This window comes from Bombina bombina, chromosome 4 (genome assembly GCF_027579735.1).
Source record: "Bombina bombina isolate aBomBom1 chromosome 4, aBomBom1.pri, whole genome shotgun sequence".
Classification (NCBI taxonomy): Eukaryota; Metazoa; Chordata; class Amphibia; order Anura; family Bombinatoridae; genus Bombina; species Bombina bombina.
Window position 1 is genome coordinate 707,019,630 of NC_069502.1, and position 19,552 is coordinate 707,039,181.

At 38.3% G+C, this 19,552-nt stretch overlaps 1 protein-coding gene across 1 annotated transcript in view; it reads left to right on the forward strand.

The window, feature by feature from the left end:
• Positions 1 to 19,552, forward strand: part of AHI1 (Abelson helper integration site 1) — a 658,331-nt gene that overhangs the window by 619,950 nt on the left and 18,829 nt on the right. The window contains exon 24 of the mRNA XM_053710899.1: positions 11,482 to 11,561. Coding sequence (XP_053566874.1) covers positions 11,482 to 11,561 — 80 coding nt within the window. The remainder of the gene's footprint in view (positions 1 to 11,481; positions 11,562 to 19,552) is intronic.

Genomic DNA, 19,552 nt, shown 5'->3' on the forward strand with positions numbered 1-19,552 from the left:
CACACATATAAAGATATGTATATATATATATATATATATATATATATATATACACATACATATTTAGACATGTATATGTATGTGTATCTATGTTAAAGCGCTTTCCATGCCTTTTTTTCTTCAAACACCTGAGACCTCATTTCTTTGAGCCCTTTTAGCTTTTTAATGCCATATTTTTATTGATAATTTTTATAAGGCAGTGTTATGAGTGTAACGGAACTGTTAAATGTAATTTTAATGTGTTTTGTGCTACTTCTTTTTGTCTTGTGTAACAGTTAACCAATGCTTAATCCTGACGTGCGTTAAATTCAATAGCACTCAAGCAAACGTGTGTACTTTAAACTTGCAAAGAGCCACGATAAACCCCTTATCGTTTGTGCGCAACAGTACACCACTAGTAGTCTAGCCCTAAATTTCCAACCCATCTGTAGCTCAATGTATGGAAGTGTTAATTCTGATGATTGCAGCATCAGATGTTCTTCCTTTTGCACGGTTCCATATGAGACATCTTCAACTTTGCATGCTTTAACAATGGTGCATAAATTTCACTCACCTATCTCATAGAATCCTAAGGCATTCTTCAGTGAGGCAATCTCTGTCCCGGTCGATAGTTTTCCAAACTACTTTTCAGGGGGCATCTTTTATTCGCCCATCTTGTAAAATAATGCCTGCAGACACCATTCTCTGGGATTGGGGTTCAGTCTGAAGGTCTAAGAGAGCACAGGTAGTTTGGTTTCCTCAGGAGGCAAAGTTACCAATTGCTATCTTTAAATCTTTTGGTCCCTTCACAGCTGTCCTCTTCTGAAAGGAGCAATGTATGCAAATTTTTATTCAGACAATATTACAGCTGTAGCTGATATCCATCATTAAGGGGGAACATGCAGTTCCTTAGCAATAATTTAGGAAGTCTCAAGGTTTTTGACTCAGAAAAATGTCTATATTTCGCATCCCAGGAAAGAAATCTGGGAAGCAGGTTCCTTAGTAGGTAAGCCCTTCTTCTTCAGCTAGTTTTCTACTAGATTGTGGAACAATGCAGTTTCCAAGACATCGACCTGATGACTTCTGTTTCCAAGAGTCATCACTGGAATTGAATAAAGCATTCTTCATTGCTCTGAATGCTCTAGAGATCTTGAGTATCTCATCTTGATGGATTAGAGATTGTATACCTATTTTTTTTTATATAACAAAGAGGTTTCATCGATGCTGTATTTAACACCTTATTTAGGCCATAAAGTAAAATTTCTCAAATGATTTGGAAAGCTGTTTCTTTCTTGCTTTGGAAAACTTGGGGTTTAGCTCTGCATTCTTTTAGAATTCCAAGATTTCTTATGGCAAGTCTGTGTGCATAATGACATATCTACTAACTTTTTAAAGATTCATATTTTTGCTTTTTCTATTTCATACTACAGGAACATTGCTAAGTGTCTTGACATCAAGAATTTATTCAGGCTTAGTCAGACAATGTCCAGTGTCTAAACAAATTTTTTTCCACTTTAGAACATTAATTTGTTTTTTACAAGATTTTCAGGTTTCTCTTTTCAAACATGCATGCTTTTGACAATTAGCTTATGTTTTGGAAGTTTCTGTTGTTTTTAGCAATATCTTTTGCTTGAAGACTTTTCTGATTTTTTTTTTTTTTTTTACCTAAAGGGATTTTTCAGATATAATCAATCTTGTCCTAATCTAAAGAATTAATTTTATTGTCTCATATTTAATTTAGATATTCTAAGAGCATTAGAATTCTGCTTTCATAATACAAAGGTTTTTAGACAATCCTTTAAAGGGACATTAAACACTACATAATTTCTAGATAGAATGATGCATTCAAAGAAAGGTTTACTCTAAGAATAACATGTAGATGTAAAAGTGTAATTAGCTGTTTAAGTATTGATAAAATAAGTGTAAAATTTTAGTGTCTATAAAACAATGGGAGCTGCCATGTTGTAACTTAGGTTGCCTTCTTTGTTTTAGCCAATTAGGGACAGTTATAAATAGGTCACTAGTGTGTGCAGCCAATGGCTGTGTGGAATATAACCGTGTTCTGCACTTCTATTTCTAACAGGAGCTGAAAAGCTCACAATTTTAGAATAAATTTACAGGAAAAGGGAACAAAATAAATAATGAAAGTAGATTGCAGATTTCTTTTTATATATATGATTTATCATTTTAGATTACCATCTCAAAGTATTTAATGTCCCTTTAATTTGTCCCTTGGTCTACATAAAATTTATAGGGTCACTTCACTTTCTTTAGCTTTTTGTCTAATTCTCCTATTTACCAAGGTTTACGTGGAGGCAGGACAGTCTTTTCCAAAAATGCATTATTGCTTTTTATCTATATTAGATTCTTCTTCTTGAATTTTTAAGAATGAGGATTGTATTGAATAAATTTGCAAGGCAGCTACATACTTTATCTAAATTCTACCACGTTGATGTTTTTGGTAGGAAAGTATTTCAGGCAGCAGTGTCTGGTAATTAGGTGCTTGCCTAATTTTTTCTCCCGCCCAATTACTTGTGGACTGCACAGCTTGGGTATTAAGAGGTAATGGCTTGTGGACTCTCAAATAACTTATTAAAGAAAACAAAATGTATGCCTACCTGATATATATATATTTTTTTTTATGGTGTTGGGAGTCCACGAGACCTGCCCATTTTTTACGTTATTATTTTTTTTGGCAGCAGTTCTAGCTTGCGCCTCATTTTCTCTACTGTGTCCTTTCCTATTTCTCTTGTTAGGTGTATCCAGTCCACGGATCATCCATTACTTGTGGGATATTCTCCTTCCCAACAGGAAGTTACAAGAGGATCACCCACAGCAGAGCTGCTATATAGCTCCTCCCCTAACTGCCATATCCAGTCATTCTCTTGCAAGCTCTCAACATAGCTGGAGGTAGTTAGAGGAAAGTGGTAAAATATAGTTAGTTTTTTCTTCAATCAAAAGTTTATTGTTTTTAAATGGTACCGGAGTGTACTATTTTATCTCAGGCAGCATTTAGAAGAAGAATCTGCCTGCGTTTTTCTATGGTCTTAGCAGAAGTAACTAAGATCCACTGCCGTTCTCACATATGTCTGAGGAGTGAGGTAACTTCAGAGGGAGAATGGCGTGCAGGGTATCCTGCAATAAGGTATGTGCAGTTAAGTTTTTCTAGGGATGGAATTTGCTAGAAAATGCTGCTGATACCGGATTAATGTAAGTTAAAGCCTAAATACAGTGATTTAATAGCGACTAGTATCAGGCTTGCTATCAGAGGTATATACTCTGATTAATGTGCAATATAAAACGTTTGCTGGCATGTTTAATCGTTTTTATATATGCTTTGGTGATAAAACTTATTGGGGCCTAGTTTTTTCCACATGGCTGGCTTTATTTTTGCCTAGAAACAGTTTCCTGAGGCTTTCCACTGTTATAGTATAAAAGTTACAGTTGGTGCCGTTAAAATTACAAACTGTGACATTCAGCTTCCCTCAGCAGTCCCCTGCATGCTATAGGACATCTCTGAAGGGCTCAAAAGTAGGAGCTGTGGCAGTTGTTATGACTGTTTAAAAAACATATTTTTCGTTTTGTTAATCTGTTTTTTGTATTAAGGGGTTAATCATCCATTTGCAAGTGGGTGCAATGCTCTGCTAACTTGTTACATACACTGTAAAAATTTCGTTAGTTTAACTGCCTTTTTTCACTGTTATTTCAAATTTTGGCAAAATTTGTTTCTCTTAAAGGCACAGTAACGTTTTTTTTATATTGCTTGTTAACTTGATTTAAAGTGTTTTCCAAGCTTGCTAGTCTGTATAAACATGTCTGACATAGAGGAAATGTGTACTAAATGTATTGATTTCACTTTAAACAATAAAGATCAGCTGTTATCTTTAAAAGAATTATCACCAGAGGATTCTGACGAGGGGGAAGTTATGCCGACTAACTCTCCCCACGTGTCGGACCCTTTGACTCCCGCTCAAGGGACTCACGCTAAAATGGCGCCAAGTACATCAAAGACGCCCATAGCGATTACTTTGCAGGACATGGCGGCAATCATGGATAATACCCTGTCAGCGGTATTAGCCAGACTGCCTGAATTCAGAGGAAAGCGCGATAGCTCTGGGGTTAGACGTAATACAGAGCACGCAGATGTTTTAAGGCCCATGTCTGTTACTGCGTCACAATATGCAGAAGCTGAGGAAGAGCTTCAGTCTGTGGGTGACGTCTCTGACTCGGGGAAACCTGATTCAGATATGTCTACTTTTAAATTTAAGCTTGAGAACCTCCGGGTGTTGCTTGGAGAGGTTTTAGCTGCTCTGAATGACTGTGACACAATTGCAGTGCCAGAGAAATTGTGTAGAAATTGTGTACGCGGTGCTGTTGTGTACTGACGTTTTTTCCAATACCTAAAAGGTTTACAGAAATTATTACTAAGGAGTGGGACAGACCCGGTGTGCCGTTTTCCCCCCTCCTATTTTTAGAAAAATGTTTCCAATAGACGCCACCACACGGGACTTATGGCAGACGGTCCCTAAGGTGGAGGGAGCAGTTTCTACTTTAGCAAAGCGTACCACTATCCCTGTCGAGGACAGTTGTGCTTTTTCAGATCCAATGGATAAAAAATTAGAAGGTTACCTTAAGGAAATGTTTATTCAACAAGGTTTTATCCTGCAGCCCCTTGCATGCATTGCTCCTGTCACTGCTGCTGCGGCGTTCTGGTTTGAGTCTCTGGAAGAGGCCTTTCAGACAGCTACTCCATTGACTGAAATACTTGACAAGCTTAGAACACTTAAGCTAGCTAATTCTTTTGTTTCTGATGCCATTGTTCATTTGACTAAACTAACGGCTAAGAATTCTGGATTCGCCATCCAGGCGCGTAGGGCGCTATGGCTTAAATCTTGGTCAGCTGACGTGACTTCAAAGTCTAAATTACTTAACATTCCCTTCAAGGGCCAGACCCTATTCGGGCCTGGTTTGAAGGAAATTATTGCTGACATTACTGGAGGTAAGGGTCATACCCTTCCTCAGGACAGGGCCAAATCAAGGGCCAAACAGTATAATTTTCGTGCCTTTCGAAACTTCAAGGCAGGTGCAGCATCAACTTCCTCTGCTACAAAACAAGAGGGAACTTTTGCGCAATCCAAGCCGGCCTGGAAATCTAACCAGGCCTGGAGCAAAGGCAAGCAGGCCAGAAAGCCTGCTGCTGCCTCTAAGACAGCATGAAGGAACGGCCTCCTATCCGGCAATGGATCTAGTAGGGGGCAGACTTTCTCTCTTCGCCCAGGCGTGGGCAAGAGATGTTCAGGATCCCTGGGCGTTGGAGATCATATCTCAGGGATATCTTCTGGACTTCAAAGCTTCCCCCCCACAAGGGAGATTTCACCTTTTGAGATTATCTGTAAACCAGATAAAGAAAGAGGCATTCTTACGCTGTGTGCAAGACCTCCTAATAATGGGAGTGATCCATCCAGTTCCACAGATGGAACAAGGACAGGGATTTTATTCAAATCTGTTTGTGGTTCCCAAAAAAGAGGGAACCTTCAGACCAATTTTGGATCTAAAGATTTTAAACAAATTCTTCAGAGTTCCATCGTTCAAAATGGAAACTATTCGGACAATCCTACCTATGATCCAGGAGGGTCAGTACATGACCACAGTGGATTTGAAGGATGCTTACCTTCATATACCGATTCACAAAGATCATCATCGGTTCCTAAGGTTTGCCTTTCTAGACAGGCATTACCAGTTTGTGGCTCTTCCCTTCGGGTTAGCTACAGCCCCAAGAATTTTTACAAAGGTTCTGGGGTCTCTTCTGGCGGTCCTAAGACCACGGGGCATACCAGTGGCCCCTTATCTAGACGACATCCTGATACAGGCGTCAAACTTCCAAATTGCCAAATCTCATACGGACATAGTGTTGGCATTTCTGAGGTCGCATGGGTGGAAAGTGAACGAGGGAAAGAGTTCTCTATCACCCCTCACAAGGGTTTCCTTCCTAGGAACTCTGATAGATTCTGTAGAAATGAAATTTTACCTAACGGAGTCCAGGTTATCAAAGCTTCTAAATTCCTACCGTGTTCTTCACTACATTCCGCCCCCTTCGGTGGCTCAGTGCATGGAAGTGATCGGCTTAATGTTAGCGGCGATGGACATAGTGCCATTTGCGCGCCTACATCTCAGACCGCTGCAATTATGCATGCTCAGTCAGCGGAATGGGGATTACACAGATTTGTCCCCTCTGCTAAATCTGGATCAAGAGACCAGAGATTCTCTTCTCTGGTGGCTATCTCCGGTCCATCTGTCCAAAGGTATGACCTTTCGCAGGCCAGATTGGACAATTGTAACAACAGATGCCAGCCTTCTAGGTTGGGGTGCAGTCTGGAATTCCCTGAAGGCTCAGGGATCGTGGACTCAGGAGGAGAAACTCCTCCCAATAAATATTCTGGAGTTAAGAGCAATATTCATTGCTCTTCTAGCTTGGCCTCAGTTAGCAACCCTGAGGTTCATCAGATTTCAGTCGGACAACATCACGACTGTGGCTTACATCAACCATCAAAGGGGGACCAGGAGCTCCCTAGCGATGTTAGAAGTCTCCAAGATAATTCGCTGGGCAGAGACTCACTCTTGCCATCTATCAGCGATCCATATCCCAGGTGTAGAGAACTGGGAGGTGGATTTTCTAAGTCGTCAGACTTTTCATCTGGGGGAGTGGGAACTCCATCCGGAGGTGTTTGCTCAATTGGTTCATCGTTGGGGCACACCAGAATTGGATCTCATGGCGTCTCGCCAGAACGCCAAGCTTCCTTGTTACGGATCCAGGTCCAGGGACCAAGAAGCGACGCTGAAAGATGCTCTAGCAGCACCGTGGTTCTTCAACCTGACTTATGTGTTTCCACCGTTTCCTCTGCTCCCTCAACTGATTGCCAAAATCAAACAGGAGAGAGCATCGGTGATCTTGATTGCGCCTGCGTGGCCATGCAGGACCTGGTATGCAGACCTGGTGGACATGTCATCCTTTCCACCTTGGCCTCTGCCTCTGAGACAAGACCTTCTACTACAAGGTCCTTTCAATCATCCAAATCTAATTTCTCTGAGACTGACTGCCTGGAGATTGAACGCTTGATTTTATCAAGGCGTGGCTTCTCCGAGTCAGTAATTGATACCTTAATACAGGCACGAAAGCCTGTAACCAGGAAAATCTACCATAAGATATGGCGCAAATATCTTCATTAGTGTGAATCCAAGAATTACTCATGGAGTAAGGTTAGGATTCCTAGGATTTTGTCCTTTCTCCAAGAGGGTTTGGATAAAGGATTATCAGCTAGTTCTTTAAAGGGACAGATTTCTGCTCTGTCTATCCTTTTGCACAAGCGTCTGGCAGAGGTTCCAGACGTCCAGGCATTTTGTCAGGCTTTGGTTAGAATTAAGCCTGTGTTTAAACCGGTTGCTCCTCCATGAAGCTTAAACTTGGTTCTTAAGGTTCTTCAAGGAGTTCCGTTTGAACCCCTTCATTCCATTGATATCAAACTTTTATCTTGGAAAGTTCTGTTTTTGATGGCTATTTCCTCGGCTCGTAGAGTCTCTGAGTTATCAGCTTTACAATGTGATTCTCCTTATCTGATTTTCCATACAGATAAAGTAGTTCTGCGTACAAAACCTGGGTTTTTACCTAAGGTAGTTTCCAACAAGAATATCAATCAAGAGATTGTTGTTCCATCATTGTGTCCTAATCCTTCTTCAAAGAAGGAACGTCTTTTACATAATTTGGACGTAGTCCGTGCTTTAAAGTTTTACTTACAAGCGACTAAAGATTTTCGTCAAACATCTTCCCTGTTTGTTGTTTACTCTGGACAGAGGAGAGGTCAAAAGGCTTCGGCAACCTCTCTTTCTTTTTGGCTTCAGAGCGTAATACGCTTAGCCTATGAGACTGCTGGACAGCAGCCCCCTGAAAGGATTACAGCTCATTCTACTAGAGCTGTGGCTTCCACCTGGGCCTTTAAAAATGAGGCTTCTGTTGAACAGATTTGCAAAGCGGCGACTTGGTCTTCGCTTCATACCTTTTCAAAATTTTACAAATTTGATACTTTCGCTTCTTCTGAGGCTATTTTTAGGAGAAAGGTTCTACAGGCAGTGGTCCCTTCCGTTTAAGTACCTGCCTTGTCCCTCCCTTCATCCGTGTACTTTAGCTTTGGTATTGGTATCCCACAAGTAATGGATGATCCGTGGACTGGATACACCTAACAAGAGAAAACATAATTTATGCTTACCTGATAAATTTATTTCTCTTGTGGTGTATCCAGTCCACGGCCCACCCTGTCCTTTTAAGGCAGGTCTAAATTTTAAACTACAGTCACCACTGCACCCTATGGTTTCTCCTTTCTTGGCTAGTTTCGGTCGAATGACTGTATATGGCAGTTAGGAGAGGAGCTATATAGCAGCTCTGCTGTGGGTGATCCTCTTGCAACTTGCTGTTGGGAAGGAGAATATCCCACAAGTAATGGATGATCCGTGGACTGGATACACCACAAGAGAAATAAATTTATCAGGTAAGCAAAAATTATGTTTTTTCTACTTTTCCTTTCTTGGCTATAAGCAGAGAATAATACCATAGAATCAGGAGGGATTTAGTGCTCTGAGAGCTTTGGGAATCCTTTGCCTCTTTCTAGTGGCTAGGAGTTGAATCCCAGGAGTAATGACTCTCACCATGAAAGAAATTAATGTATCAGGTAAGCATTTTTTTTTTTTTAAAGCACATTGAATTTATTCTATAAAATTGGAATTATACTATGCATAAAGACTTCTAGAAATAGTACACATACAAAACTACAAAAATTGTATTCAATGTAAACTTTAAGGGGCATATTTATCAAGCTCCGTATGGAGCTTGAAGCCCCGTGTTTCTGGCGATCCTTCAGGCACAAGAACTGCTGGTGCAATGATACGCTGTCGGCAGTTATCGATGTGCGGCGGACATGATCCACAATATCGGATCATGTCCACTCGCACATTAATAAATAGGCCCCTAAAACTCTTATTTAAGGAACAGAGTGAGTTATGAAAAATATGTCTGTTAAAGAAGCCATCAACATTCGAAGGCTTTTATATATTTCTATTCTGAAATGAGTGTCAACCTTGGAGAGTGTACCTTGGGCATGTAAATAGTTTCTTCACAATTTATATCAGAATAATCAAAGCATATAACGCCTGTTCTGAATCTTTTCTTAGACCATCCCATGAGGTCTCCCCATGTGAGGTTCGGTGTGATATTTCTCACCATCTTGATGAATTTCAGATTATTGGGCCCTAACTCAACCCAACTTTAAAGGGACACTCAAGTCAAAATAAACTTTTATGATTCAGAAAGAGCAGCAGTTTTAAGACACTTTCCAATTTACTTCCAATATCAGATTTAGCAGTCTTTTTATATTCACACTTCCTAGGGAACAAGATCCTACTGAGCATGTGCACAATCTCACAGGGTATATGTATACTAGTCTGTGATTTGCTAATGTCTGTCACAGGATACAATGGGCCGGAAAATGGGAGAAAAAATTAATTTGTCTGAAAAAAATCTACTGCTTATTTGAAATTCAGAGTAGGTGTTAAATAATTGTCTTTTTATTATGCACTTGCTAATTATGCAATTCTACTGCATTGAGTGATCCTTTAAGTACATGAAGAATATATTAATTGATTACAAAGCACAGTATGCTGTAAATTTTAAATATTTGCCTTATAATTTTGTTAACTTATGTCCTGAAAGTGGATAAAGAGTTTCCTTGCCTTTTATATATGTTAATTGTATATTAGAATTCTATAAAGAAATGCGCATAAGCACCACTTTACGTTTTTTGTATAAAGTACAAAATAGCTTACTGTGTTTTCTTGGTTATTTAATGAGGTTTTTTTAGAAGCAAAAAATAAGCAATCGAAGCAAAAGTAAAACAATAGCTAATCGGTTAAAAAAATCACGACTGTCTTATGTGTTTGAATACAGGTTTTTCACCTAACCATAAATACCACTTTAGTGATATGTATGCAATTAAAGGGACATACTAATGCAAAATTTACACGCCCCAATTGATTAGAGCATGCAAATCTTGCATTAATGATCCAAGCTAACTATACATTAGGGCAGGTAATGTTTGCAGTAAGGGGTCTCAATTGAAACAGGATCTGCACATCAAGGGTGCCTACCTGGCCCTGCAGTCAGTAGTGATGTTGCTCCCTGTATCATGACTGGCTCCTCTGTGCGTCCCCATGTGTAAAGGGCTCAAAGTTTAAGGAAAACAAATGGATTTACCTTTACAATATGGTGGCTGGGTTTCCAAGATGGCTGTCACAGTGCTGCTGAACATAAAAACTTGCACCATATTTTGTAAGGAAGGCTGTGCAATTGTATATCCACTGCCAGAGATTAGCTAGACACATAGACATGGCTTCTTTTTTTCCTATGTGGCTGCCAGCTGTTGAAATTGGGGGGCCCACCACAGCCTTTGTCCTGGGGCCCAGTGAGGTCTAGTTACATCTTTGTGTGCATTGTCCCTTTTAGCAATATTGTATTTAGAATTAAAAACACTTAATTGCAATCTTAAACACACATTATGATCTTTGTCTTTAGTTTGTATTCATGGTTCATAGTTTAAAAGTCTGTTTAGAGCAGTATTTTTATTAAGCCAGTAAACACCCTTGTCTAAGCATGCACAAAATATTAACATTGAGAAAAGCTGTGCAAACAACCAATATGTGCTGCTCAAAACTGGCCAAAATGGACTTTCAACAAACAAAGACTGGTTTAACAAGTATTTTCTGATGGATTGGAATACTGCTGTGGAATTCTCTGGATGTAACGTATTTGTGAAGTAACACAGTGAGGGAGCACTTTTAAACCACACTGGGTTTTATAATGGATTCTAATTGTTTGGAAAGGCCTCAACTTTGAAATCCAGCCATATAAGATACTTTGCACAGCTCTCTCAATTAATGTCTTGAAATTAATTAGTAGTTTCAGGAAGATTGCAAAAAAAGACATTTGTATTATGGTTAATAAATTATTTTATTTCTATATGTAGATCATTCTACTTTTTCTTGTTTCATAAAAATAAATATATTTTATAATATGTTAAAGCCACCAAATTCTCCACTGCCATCATAAATGAACAAATGTTACTATAAAATACAAACACCATGTATATAATGAGTTGCAGGCAGTCTGTGTTAACTTTAAACCATACCAGCCACCAGTGCTTAAACTGGTTGAAGACCAGGTGCTTCTTAGATTTGCCTTTGTACAATTGGTAGACACTGCTTCTCACCTGAAAACTGCCAGCAACAATGTAGGGCCTGGGTCTGTTTCCTTTCTTGAAACCACATAAGAGTAAACAGACCCCAAATAAGACAGCATATTTGAAATGAGGTGTATCTTCTCCTTATTCAGGAAGCTGGTGGGTTTCTGAGTTGCCCTCTTTGCTTTTCTCATTGTTTTTATGTATATTTGTTTGTTTCCAGATGTCTGTGGTGCCAAACAAGTCAAAGGATCTGAAATTTATGTCACAGCATGACACAGATGCAGACTCACCTGTGACACAGTAAGGAACTTTGGTTAAAGGGGTTTTGTGTGTTGTATAGTAGCACATATTCCCATACAGAATATTAAACTGTTTTTTTAATGTATGAAAACTCTTTATTGAATTTATATCTTTTCAAACTCAAGTCATAAAAGTCGTTTATTTTATTTTTTTTAAAGATTTTTAGTTTTATAATATAAGGTACTAAGCGAATTTATAAGATAGCTACATATTGTTGTTTTAAGTTTGTTTCTTGATTATTTTCTTTAAAACCTAATGCAAAGTTAGCAATCTGTAAGTTTAGTTTTATAGTTTATTGAAACAAATAAAAATTGCATAAAATGCATAGTTAGATATATGTTATATTGAAATTATAACCACATTCTGTATTAGACCAATCTCCTTGATAATACTGGCCCAGTAGCTTTGGCTAAATATTCTCACATTGCTATATGGAAGACTTAGCGGAAAATTTACTAAGTTGTGGAAGCAGCTTGTACCCCTTGTGGTGCAGGCTTACTATTGTGTGCCGGAAAACTGCGGCTTCCTAACCTCTCTGTTATCTCAGAGGTAGCGGAGTTTAAACACCTGGGACTGATTTGTTAAGGTCATTAACATGCCCTGGCCTTATGCAATTGGCTATACAAGAGCAGGTGCGAGATTGCATACGTCATTGCTTGTAGCCAGTAAACACAGGCAGACATGTTCCCTGTCAGGAAACCTTGTCCAGCCATATTTTCCTAAATATTTTTACATTAGGAATGTAAAACTTCTACATTAATTATTTCAGATTATCAGGTTAGTACTAGTCACCAATCTAAGATAAACTTCAGACATATGCTTTCAGCTAATCAAGAAATATACAAATAAAAAAAATAAATTTAACACACAAGTATTTTAAATCCTTTATTGTAAGCAGTTGTAATATATCTAAATAGGTTCCTGCCCTAATTAAGAAATCACTGTATAACGTGTTGCAGGGTAAGAGTTTTCACAACTGCAGGATCTATTCCATCTTGTCTGGGGAAAGTACACTATTTAGGGCTAGATTACAAGTGTGGCGCAAACGTTTGTGAGCAAGTTTTCACAATCATTTGTGCGCAGGTTAAATTGCTTTCATATTACAAGTTGATTTACGCTAGAATGGTTACCGTGTCACAAAACACATAAAAAATACATTACAAAGTACAGTTACACACATAATAACACTATGTGATAACAATTATTTTTTTAAAAATTGCACATTTAAAGTGATGGTCAAGTATGACTAACTACATCTTGCGATCCTAATGTAACTAGCAAAATAATGTGACTTTCATTCATCATTTCGCCATATTCATTCTAGTTTGTGCGCTATCTTATATTATTTTCCTACCTTACTAATATCCATCCTCCTCCCGTCGATTGTCCGCCATTGTTTTTTCTGCCGTCACGTGTTTTTATTATCCAATTACAGTACAGGCCACTCGGGGAATCAGCTCTAAGTAAAAACACCCTTATTCAATTCTGCGCATGCCCTAGCTCCGTAATTGCATCCTAATCTCTGTCTCACCGCGGTTACGGAGCTAGGGCATGCGCAGAATTGAATAAGGGTGTTTTTACTTAGAGCCTGTACTGTAATTGGATAATAAAAACACGTGACGGCAGAAAAAACAATGGCGGACAATCGACGGGAGGAGGATGGATATTAGTAAGGTAGGAAAATAATATAAGATAGCGCACAAACTAGAATGAATATGGCGAAATGATGAATGAAAGTCACATTATTTTGCTAGTTACATTAGGATCGCAAGATGTAGTTAGTCATACTTGACCATCACTTTAAGTTATAAGGGCTCAAAGAAACGAGGTCTCAGGTGTTAGAAAAAAGGCAGGCAAAGGACTTTAACCTTGAGATACATACTTATACATCTCTAAAGATGGATATGTATGTGTATATATATATTTCATATAGGTGGCAAGTGGCAAGAGTCCATGAGCTAAAGACGTATGGGATATACATTCCTACCAGGAGGGGGCAAAGTTTCCCAAACCTCAAATGCCTATGAATACACCTCCTACCTTACTCATACCTCAGTTTTACAAACGTTGCCTCCTTAGGAGGTGGTGAAGCAAGATGTGCTTGATTTCTTCTGTGAAAGGCGCTTCTAAGCATATTGAAGCCCAGTTCTTCTCTAAGTGCAGTGTGTGTCTGAGGGATGTGAAGGGAGTATTGCCTGATGATACCATGTTTTCGCCTATGGGAAATCTATTCTAGGGCTCTCTGTAAATTCGGTCGCGGGGATTTATCTGCTGCCTCCCTTTACAGATCGACTTTATACTCCTTTACCATTACCTCTGCTGATATGTTTCAGTACTGGTTTGGCTGTCTGCTATATGCAGATGGGTGTCTTCTGTTAAGTATATATAATTTTTAAGACACTCTCAGCTTTGGAAGGCACTTTATATTAAAAAGTTCTTAATGTACATTGCATATATTAGCCATGAGTCAGGTCTGTTAATATTTCCCTTTGCAGTCACACAGTTTCAGAATGGAAATTATGTTTATGGGAGAATTTAGGTATTTTTTTCTTACCTGGGGTTACGGTTATCTGTTAACATGGAGTCTGTTTTTAAAATTTTCGCAGGCAAATTAGGCTCGCAATGACGCAAATTGCATAATTTTATTGCGTAATTTTTGGCGCAAATATTTTTGCCGCGAAATCGCGCCTGCTATGACGTGAGTTGTGTCATTTAATTGCGTCATTTTTGCCGCAAGGTTGCGCCTGTTGTGACGTGAGTTGCATCATTTCTGGCACGAAGTTGTGCCTGTTATGATGCAAGTTGCGTCTTTTCAGTGCGTCGTTCTTGGCGCCAAAATTTGTTATATTTAGCCTCACCCTCTAATGCTCGCTGCTCTCATTATATTATAGAGAGCTATGATGCTTGCTTTTGATTTTACTTTTTGTATAAGAATTTTATTATAAGCATTTTTTCACATTCCTGAAACTGCTATATTGAGGAAATTGGATATTTAGTTTAAATGTTAGTTTTTCTTTTTTATGACATTTTGCAAGATGTCTCAAAATGATCCTGCCTCTGATGTTACTGTAGGAACTAAGCTGCCTGAACACAATTCTACCAAAACTAAGTGTGTTTGTTGTAAACAGCTGATCTTATTTCTTCAGCTCAATTATGTGGCATTTGTTATGACAAATTATGACATGCTGATAATGTTTCTATTAGTACAAATACATCTACTGTTATTCCTTCTCAGTCTAATGTATCTGATATCCCTGCAGATATGAAAATTGTTATTGCTGCAGCCATAGAGAAGGCTTTGACTGCTATTCCGACCTTCAAATAAACGTAAAAGGTCTTTCCAAACTTGTCATAGATCTAATTAATTTTGTACTGACCAACAGCATACTAAAATATCCTCTACTGATGAGGGTTCCTCTGACTCAGAGGATCCTGCATCAGAGACAGAAATTGACAAATATTTTTTTTTTTTTTTTAAATTGAACATATTCGCTCTCTATTAAAGGAAGTATTGTTTACTTTGAGTATTGAGGAGTCTAGTCCTCCTGATAGCAAAGCTAATAATCATTTAAATGATGAGGTTACTTCTGAAGTTTTTCCTATTCCAGATGCCATCTCCAATATGATTGCTAAAGAATGGTCTAAACTTGGTACCTCTTTTAACCCTTCTTCTAGGTTTAAGAAGTTGTATCCTTTACCTGTGGCTAGTCTAGAGTTTTGGGAAAAGATCCCTAAGGTTGATGGGGCTATTTCCACTCTTGCCAAATGTACTACTACTCCTATGGAAGATAGTACTTCGTTTAAGGATCCTTTAGATAGGAAGCTTGAATCTTACCTTAGAAGAGCAATACAGAAGAAGGATTATATTGGATATCATCCACAAACTCTGCGCAGAGTAAGGATTTTCTTCACAGATTATGGATCAATACGCTTGAAATTTCTCCTGACTTGGTGTTAGGATCAGGTGACACGGACCAAACAGACCACATTGGAGAAGCGGCGAATGGGCTAAGCAGACATTACGAGACTCCACAGACACCCGTGCTGAAGCTCTGTTCATATTATCAAGAAGCAGTAAATAACTTAAGAGCAACATCAAGCAAAAGGTAGGCACTTTAACAAGGGGTGTAAGAGTCCGGACGTAGTGTGCTAGCATACCGATATCAGCTGTATACAAAGTCTTATATGAACTTTTAACGTAAATTCCAAGTACACTCCTAAAAAGGTATTTTAGAAAATCTCACCTAATACTTGAATTAAGCTTAAAGAGTTAAAAGTACCACAATACTAAAGGAATACTTTTAAACTTTCTATGAAAAAGGATAAAATCCTAAATGCTGGACTTTTTAATTAAAACCATTGTTATTCAGTTACTATTCCAACTATTTGAAGGGACAGTAAACACCACTAACATCTCTATTTGTTCTCCAAATACATAACCAATTAAACATTTTCCACATACCCCCAATAGTGAATAACATCATCATCTCCAAGAATCGTTATCATCTCAATCTTTCACTCCAGAATGGCCCCCAAACTCCTCCTCCCTCTACCTTCTTCATCCCCTTCAATATTTTTTTTTCAAAATCTCTGCTCGCTCACAATCCGTTCAAACCTGTCATCACACAGTGCAGATGACCTATCGACGTAACTTTCACTGCGATACGCATTTCATTAGCTTCCTAACTGGATGTGCAGAGGGAACGCTTTCAACAAATAAGTAGTTATCCGATGGTTCCGGATTATTAGTTCCTGGACATGGTGCATGCGCAAATTTGGCAGTTGACATGTGATTGTAAACCATGACGCAAGCTCAACAGTCCGTGAATGGAACAAAGAGCTGATTTGCGAGTCGGATCTTAGAGGGGCATGTAGAATAATGGTATTATTATCCATAGGGGCTGAGTTTGGGGGCCATTTCTAACGGTCTGGATGCACTATTTCAAATTACTATGGGACACAATACTATTGATGAGGTAAAGTTAAACATTGCAGACTACTCAGCAGGATAACATCTTTTGAATAAGGTAAGTTTACTGTCCCTTTAACTGATACAGGTGGTTCCATTTTGCAAAAGGAGACTTTTCAAGCACTTTGAGACTGATTGTATTTGCAATATTTTGTAATTTTATATTTTTTTATTTTATTTGATTGAATATAGTACAATCAAACTAAAGAAATGACTGGTCATATTATGTAACTTTTAAAGAGAATTTTTTGAGCAATACAATCATAAGTTTGTTATAAATATTTATTAAACAGTTTTTTTGGTATTTCGATATCCTTTGTTGAAGATTTTGTTTTATGTAAGCACATACAACACATTTTAATTCAACTATTTTTTGATATTATAGTCAGCCTTTGTTGAAAATGCTATTATTTTTCATAGTTATCCTTTGTTAAAGATTTTGTTTCATGCAAGCACAAAATAACAAATTATAGTTATCCTTTGTTGAAGATTTTGTTTATGAAACCACAAATAACACATTTTTATTTTTTTTCCAACTATTTTTTTATATCATATTTATCCTTTGTTGAAAATGCAAATGTTTTGATAACATAGTTTAACGTATTCTTCTGTTTCTTAGGATTATGTACAAGTCTACTGTTCCTTTAACTCTGGCTCTAACTTGCGTGCCAGGTTATTTAAACTGGACACGCCCCCCGCTTTAGTATTTTGTGTATGTAGTCTTCAGTAAGACGCTTCTCCTGAGACTCTAAGCAAACCTAGCCAAATATTCAATATTCCTGCAGCCTGATCCCTCTAGGGAAACATTGTATCGGTTTCAGTATAAACCGTCATCCACCTCAAGCTACAGTAAGACGCTGAGTGTTAAGCGTTTCCTGTCACAGCATCTCCAGCTGATGCCGTCAGCTGCACTACGAAGATCCGGGAGAGCGTGGTTACGCTGAAACAAACAGCCACATACAGTCTCTCACTCTCTGATCAAGTCGGAGTTGCTTCTCCGTTTCTGTTCGCAATCTTCTCCTCTGAACGAATCTTGCACAGTAAGTACATCCAGGATTCTGTTAAGTGCAAGTCCTGTGCTATAGGAGTTACCACAGCTCTTCATTCCAGATTGTGACACCTCTGCCTACAAGACTGTTAAACTACATCCATGTCTGACAGAGATTTGCAGTGTTAAGCTCAAGTTAACTCCAACAGTAACCAACCACTGTGTGCAGACAAGCCTAGTGTCATTCCTTCTTTGGAGTGGGAGTTAGCTGGACATTTCCCCCTACTGGGAGCTAGCTGGTCATATTCCCTAAGGTGGGGAGATTAGTGGAAGTTTATTTAGTAGGTATTATTGAGATATCCTTAGCAATCTTAGTTAAGGAGAATTCCTACAATACATTATATTTTATAGCCTCAGTAGCAGTTGCTCTGAGATTATTTCCTAGCAACTCTTAGCTGCAACAAGCTAACAAACATTCTATCACCTCATCTGCAGTTGTGTTCCATAAATACAAAAAGATCATAACATAATACTAAAGCTTTTATCATGGAACCAGCAGATCTTCCTCAGGTGGTTTATGCCCTTTCACAAAAAGTTGAACAGATGAGTCCAGCACTTAGAGAGCTACAACTCCAAAATGATAGTCTCCGTGCGGATATAAAAGATAGCACACCTGAACCGCAAGTATGTCTACCTGATAAGTTTTCAGGTGATAGTTCTCAATTTAATCAATTCAGAAATGCCTGTCTCCTTTTATTCTCTCTCAAGCCAAAGACCTACTGTAACGACCGCATCAAGGTACTCACAGTTCTATCCTAGCTGAGAGGAGAACCCAGGAAATGGGCTGATTCTTTCTTTGAACAGAATCACCCAATACTTTCATCTCTGGAGGATTTCTTCAACCAAATGGGAATTCTCTATGAGGATACAAATAAACAGCTGACAGCAGAAACAAAGATGAGATCTTTAAAACAAGGGAAGAGACCCGTAGAAGAGTATCTCACTGAGTTCCAACAATACTCCAAGGATACAGAATGGAGCAATATAGCCCCCAGGAACCAATATCGCCTAGGGCTATCCGATACAGTAAAGGATGAAATTGCCCGCACTGAACTTCCCAAAACTCTGGAAGGGTTGATCTCTTTAACCCCTTAATGACCGGACCATTTTTCAATTTTCTTACCCTTAATGACAATGGCTATTTTTACATTTCTGCAGTGTTTGCGTTTAGCTGTAATTTTCCTCTTACTCATTTACTGTACCCACACATATTATATACCGTTTTTCTCGCCATTAAATGGACTTTCTAAAGATACCATTAATTTCATCATATCTTATAATTTACTATAAAAAATATAAAATATGAGGAAAAAATTGAAAAAAAAACACACTTTTTCTAACTTTTACCCCCAAAAGCTGTTACACATCTACAACCACCAAAATACACCCATTCTAAATAGTTTCTAAATTTTGTCCTGAGTTTAGAAATACCCAATGTTTACATGTTCTTTGCTTTTTTTGCAAGTTATAGGGCCATAAATACAAGTAGCACTTTGCTATTTCCAAACCACTTTTTTTCAAAATTAGCGCTAGTTACATTGTAACACTGATATCTTTCAGGAATCTCTGAATATCCATTGACATGTATATATTTTTTTTTAGAAGACATCCCAAAGCATTTATCTAGGCCCATTTTGGTATATTTCATGCCACCATTTCACCGCCAAATGCGATCAAATAAAAAAAATTGTTGACTTTTTCACAAATTTTTTTCACAAACTTTAGGTTTCTCGCTGAATTTATTTACAAAAAACTTATGCAATTATAGCATACATGGTTGTAAATGCTTCTCTGGGATCCCCTTTGTTCAGAAATAGCAGACCTATATGGATTTGGTGTTGCTTTTTGGTAATTAGAAGGCCGCTAAATGCCGCTGCACACCACACGTGTATTATGCCCAGCAGTGAAGGGGTTAATTAGGGAGCTTGTAGGGAGCTTTTAGGTTTAATTTTAGCTTTAGTGTAGTGTAGTAGA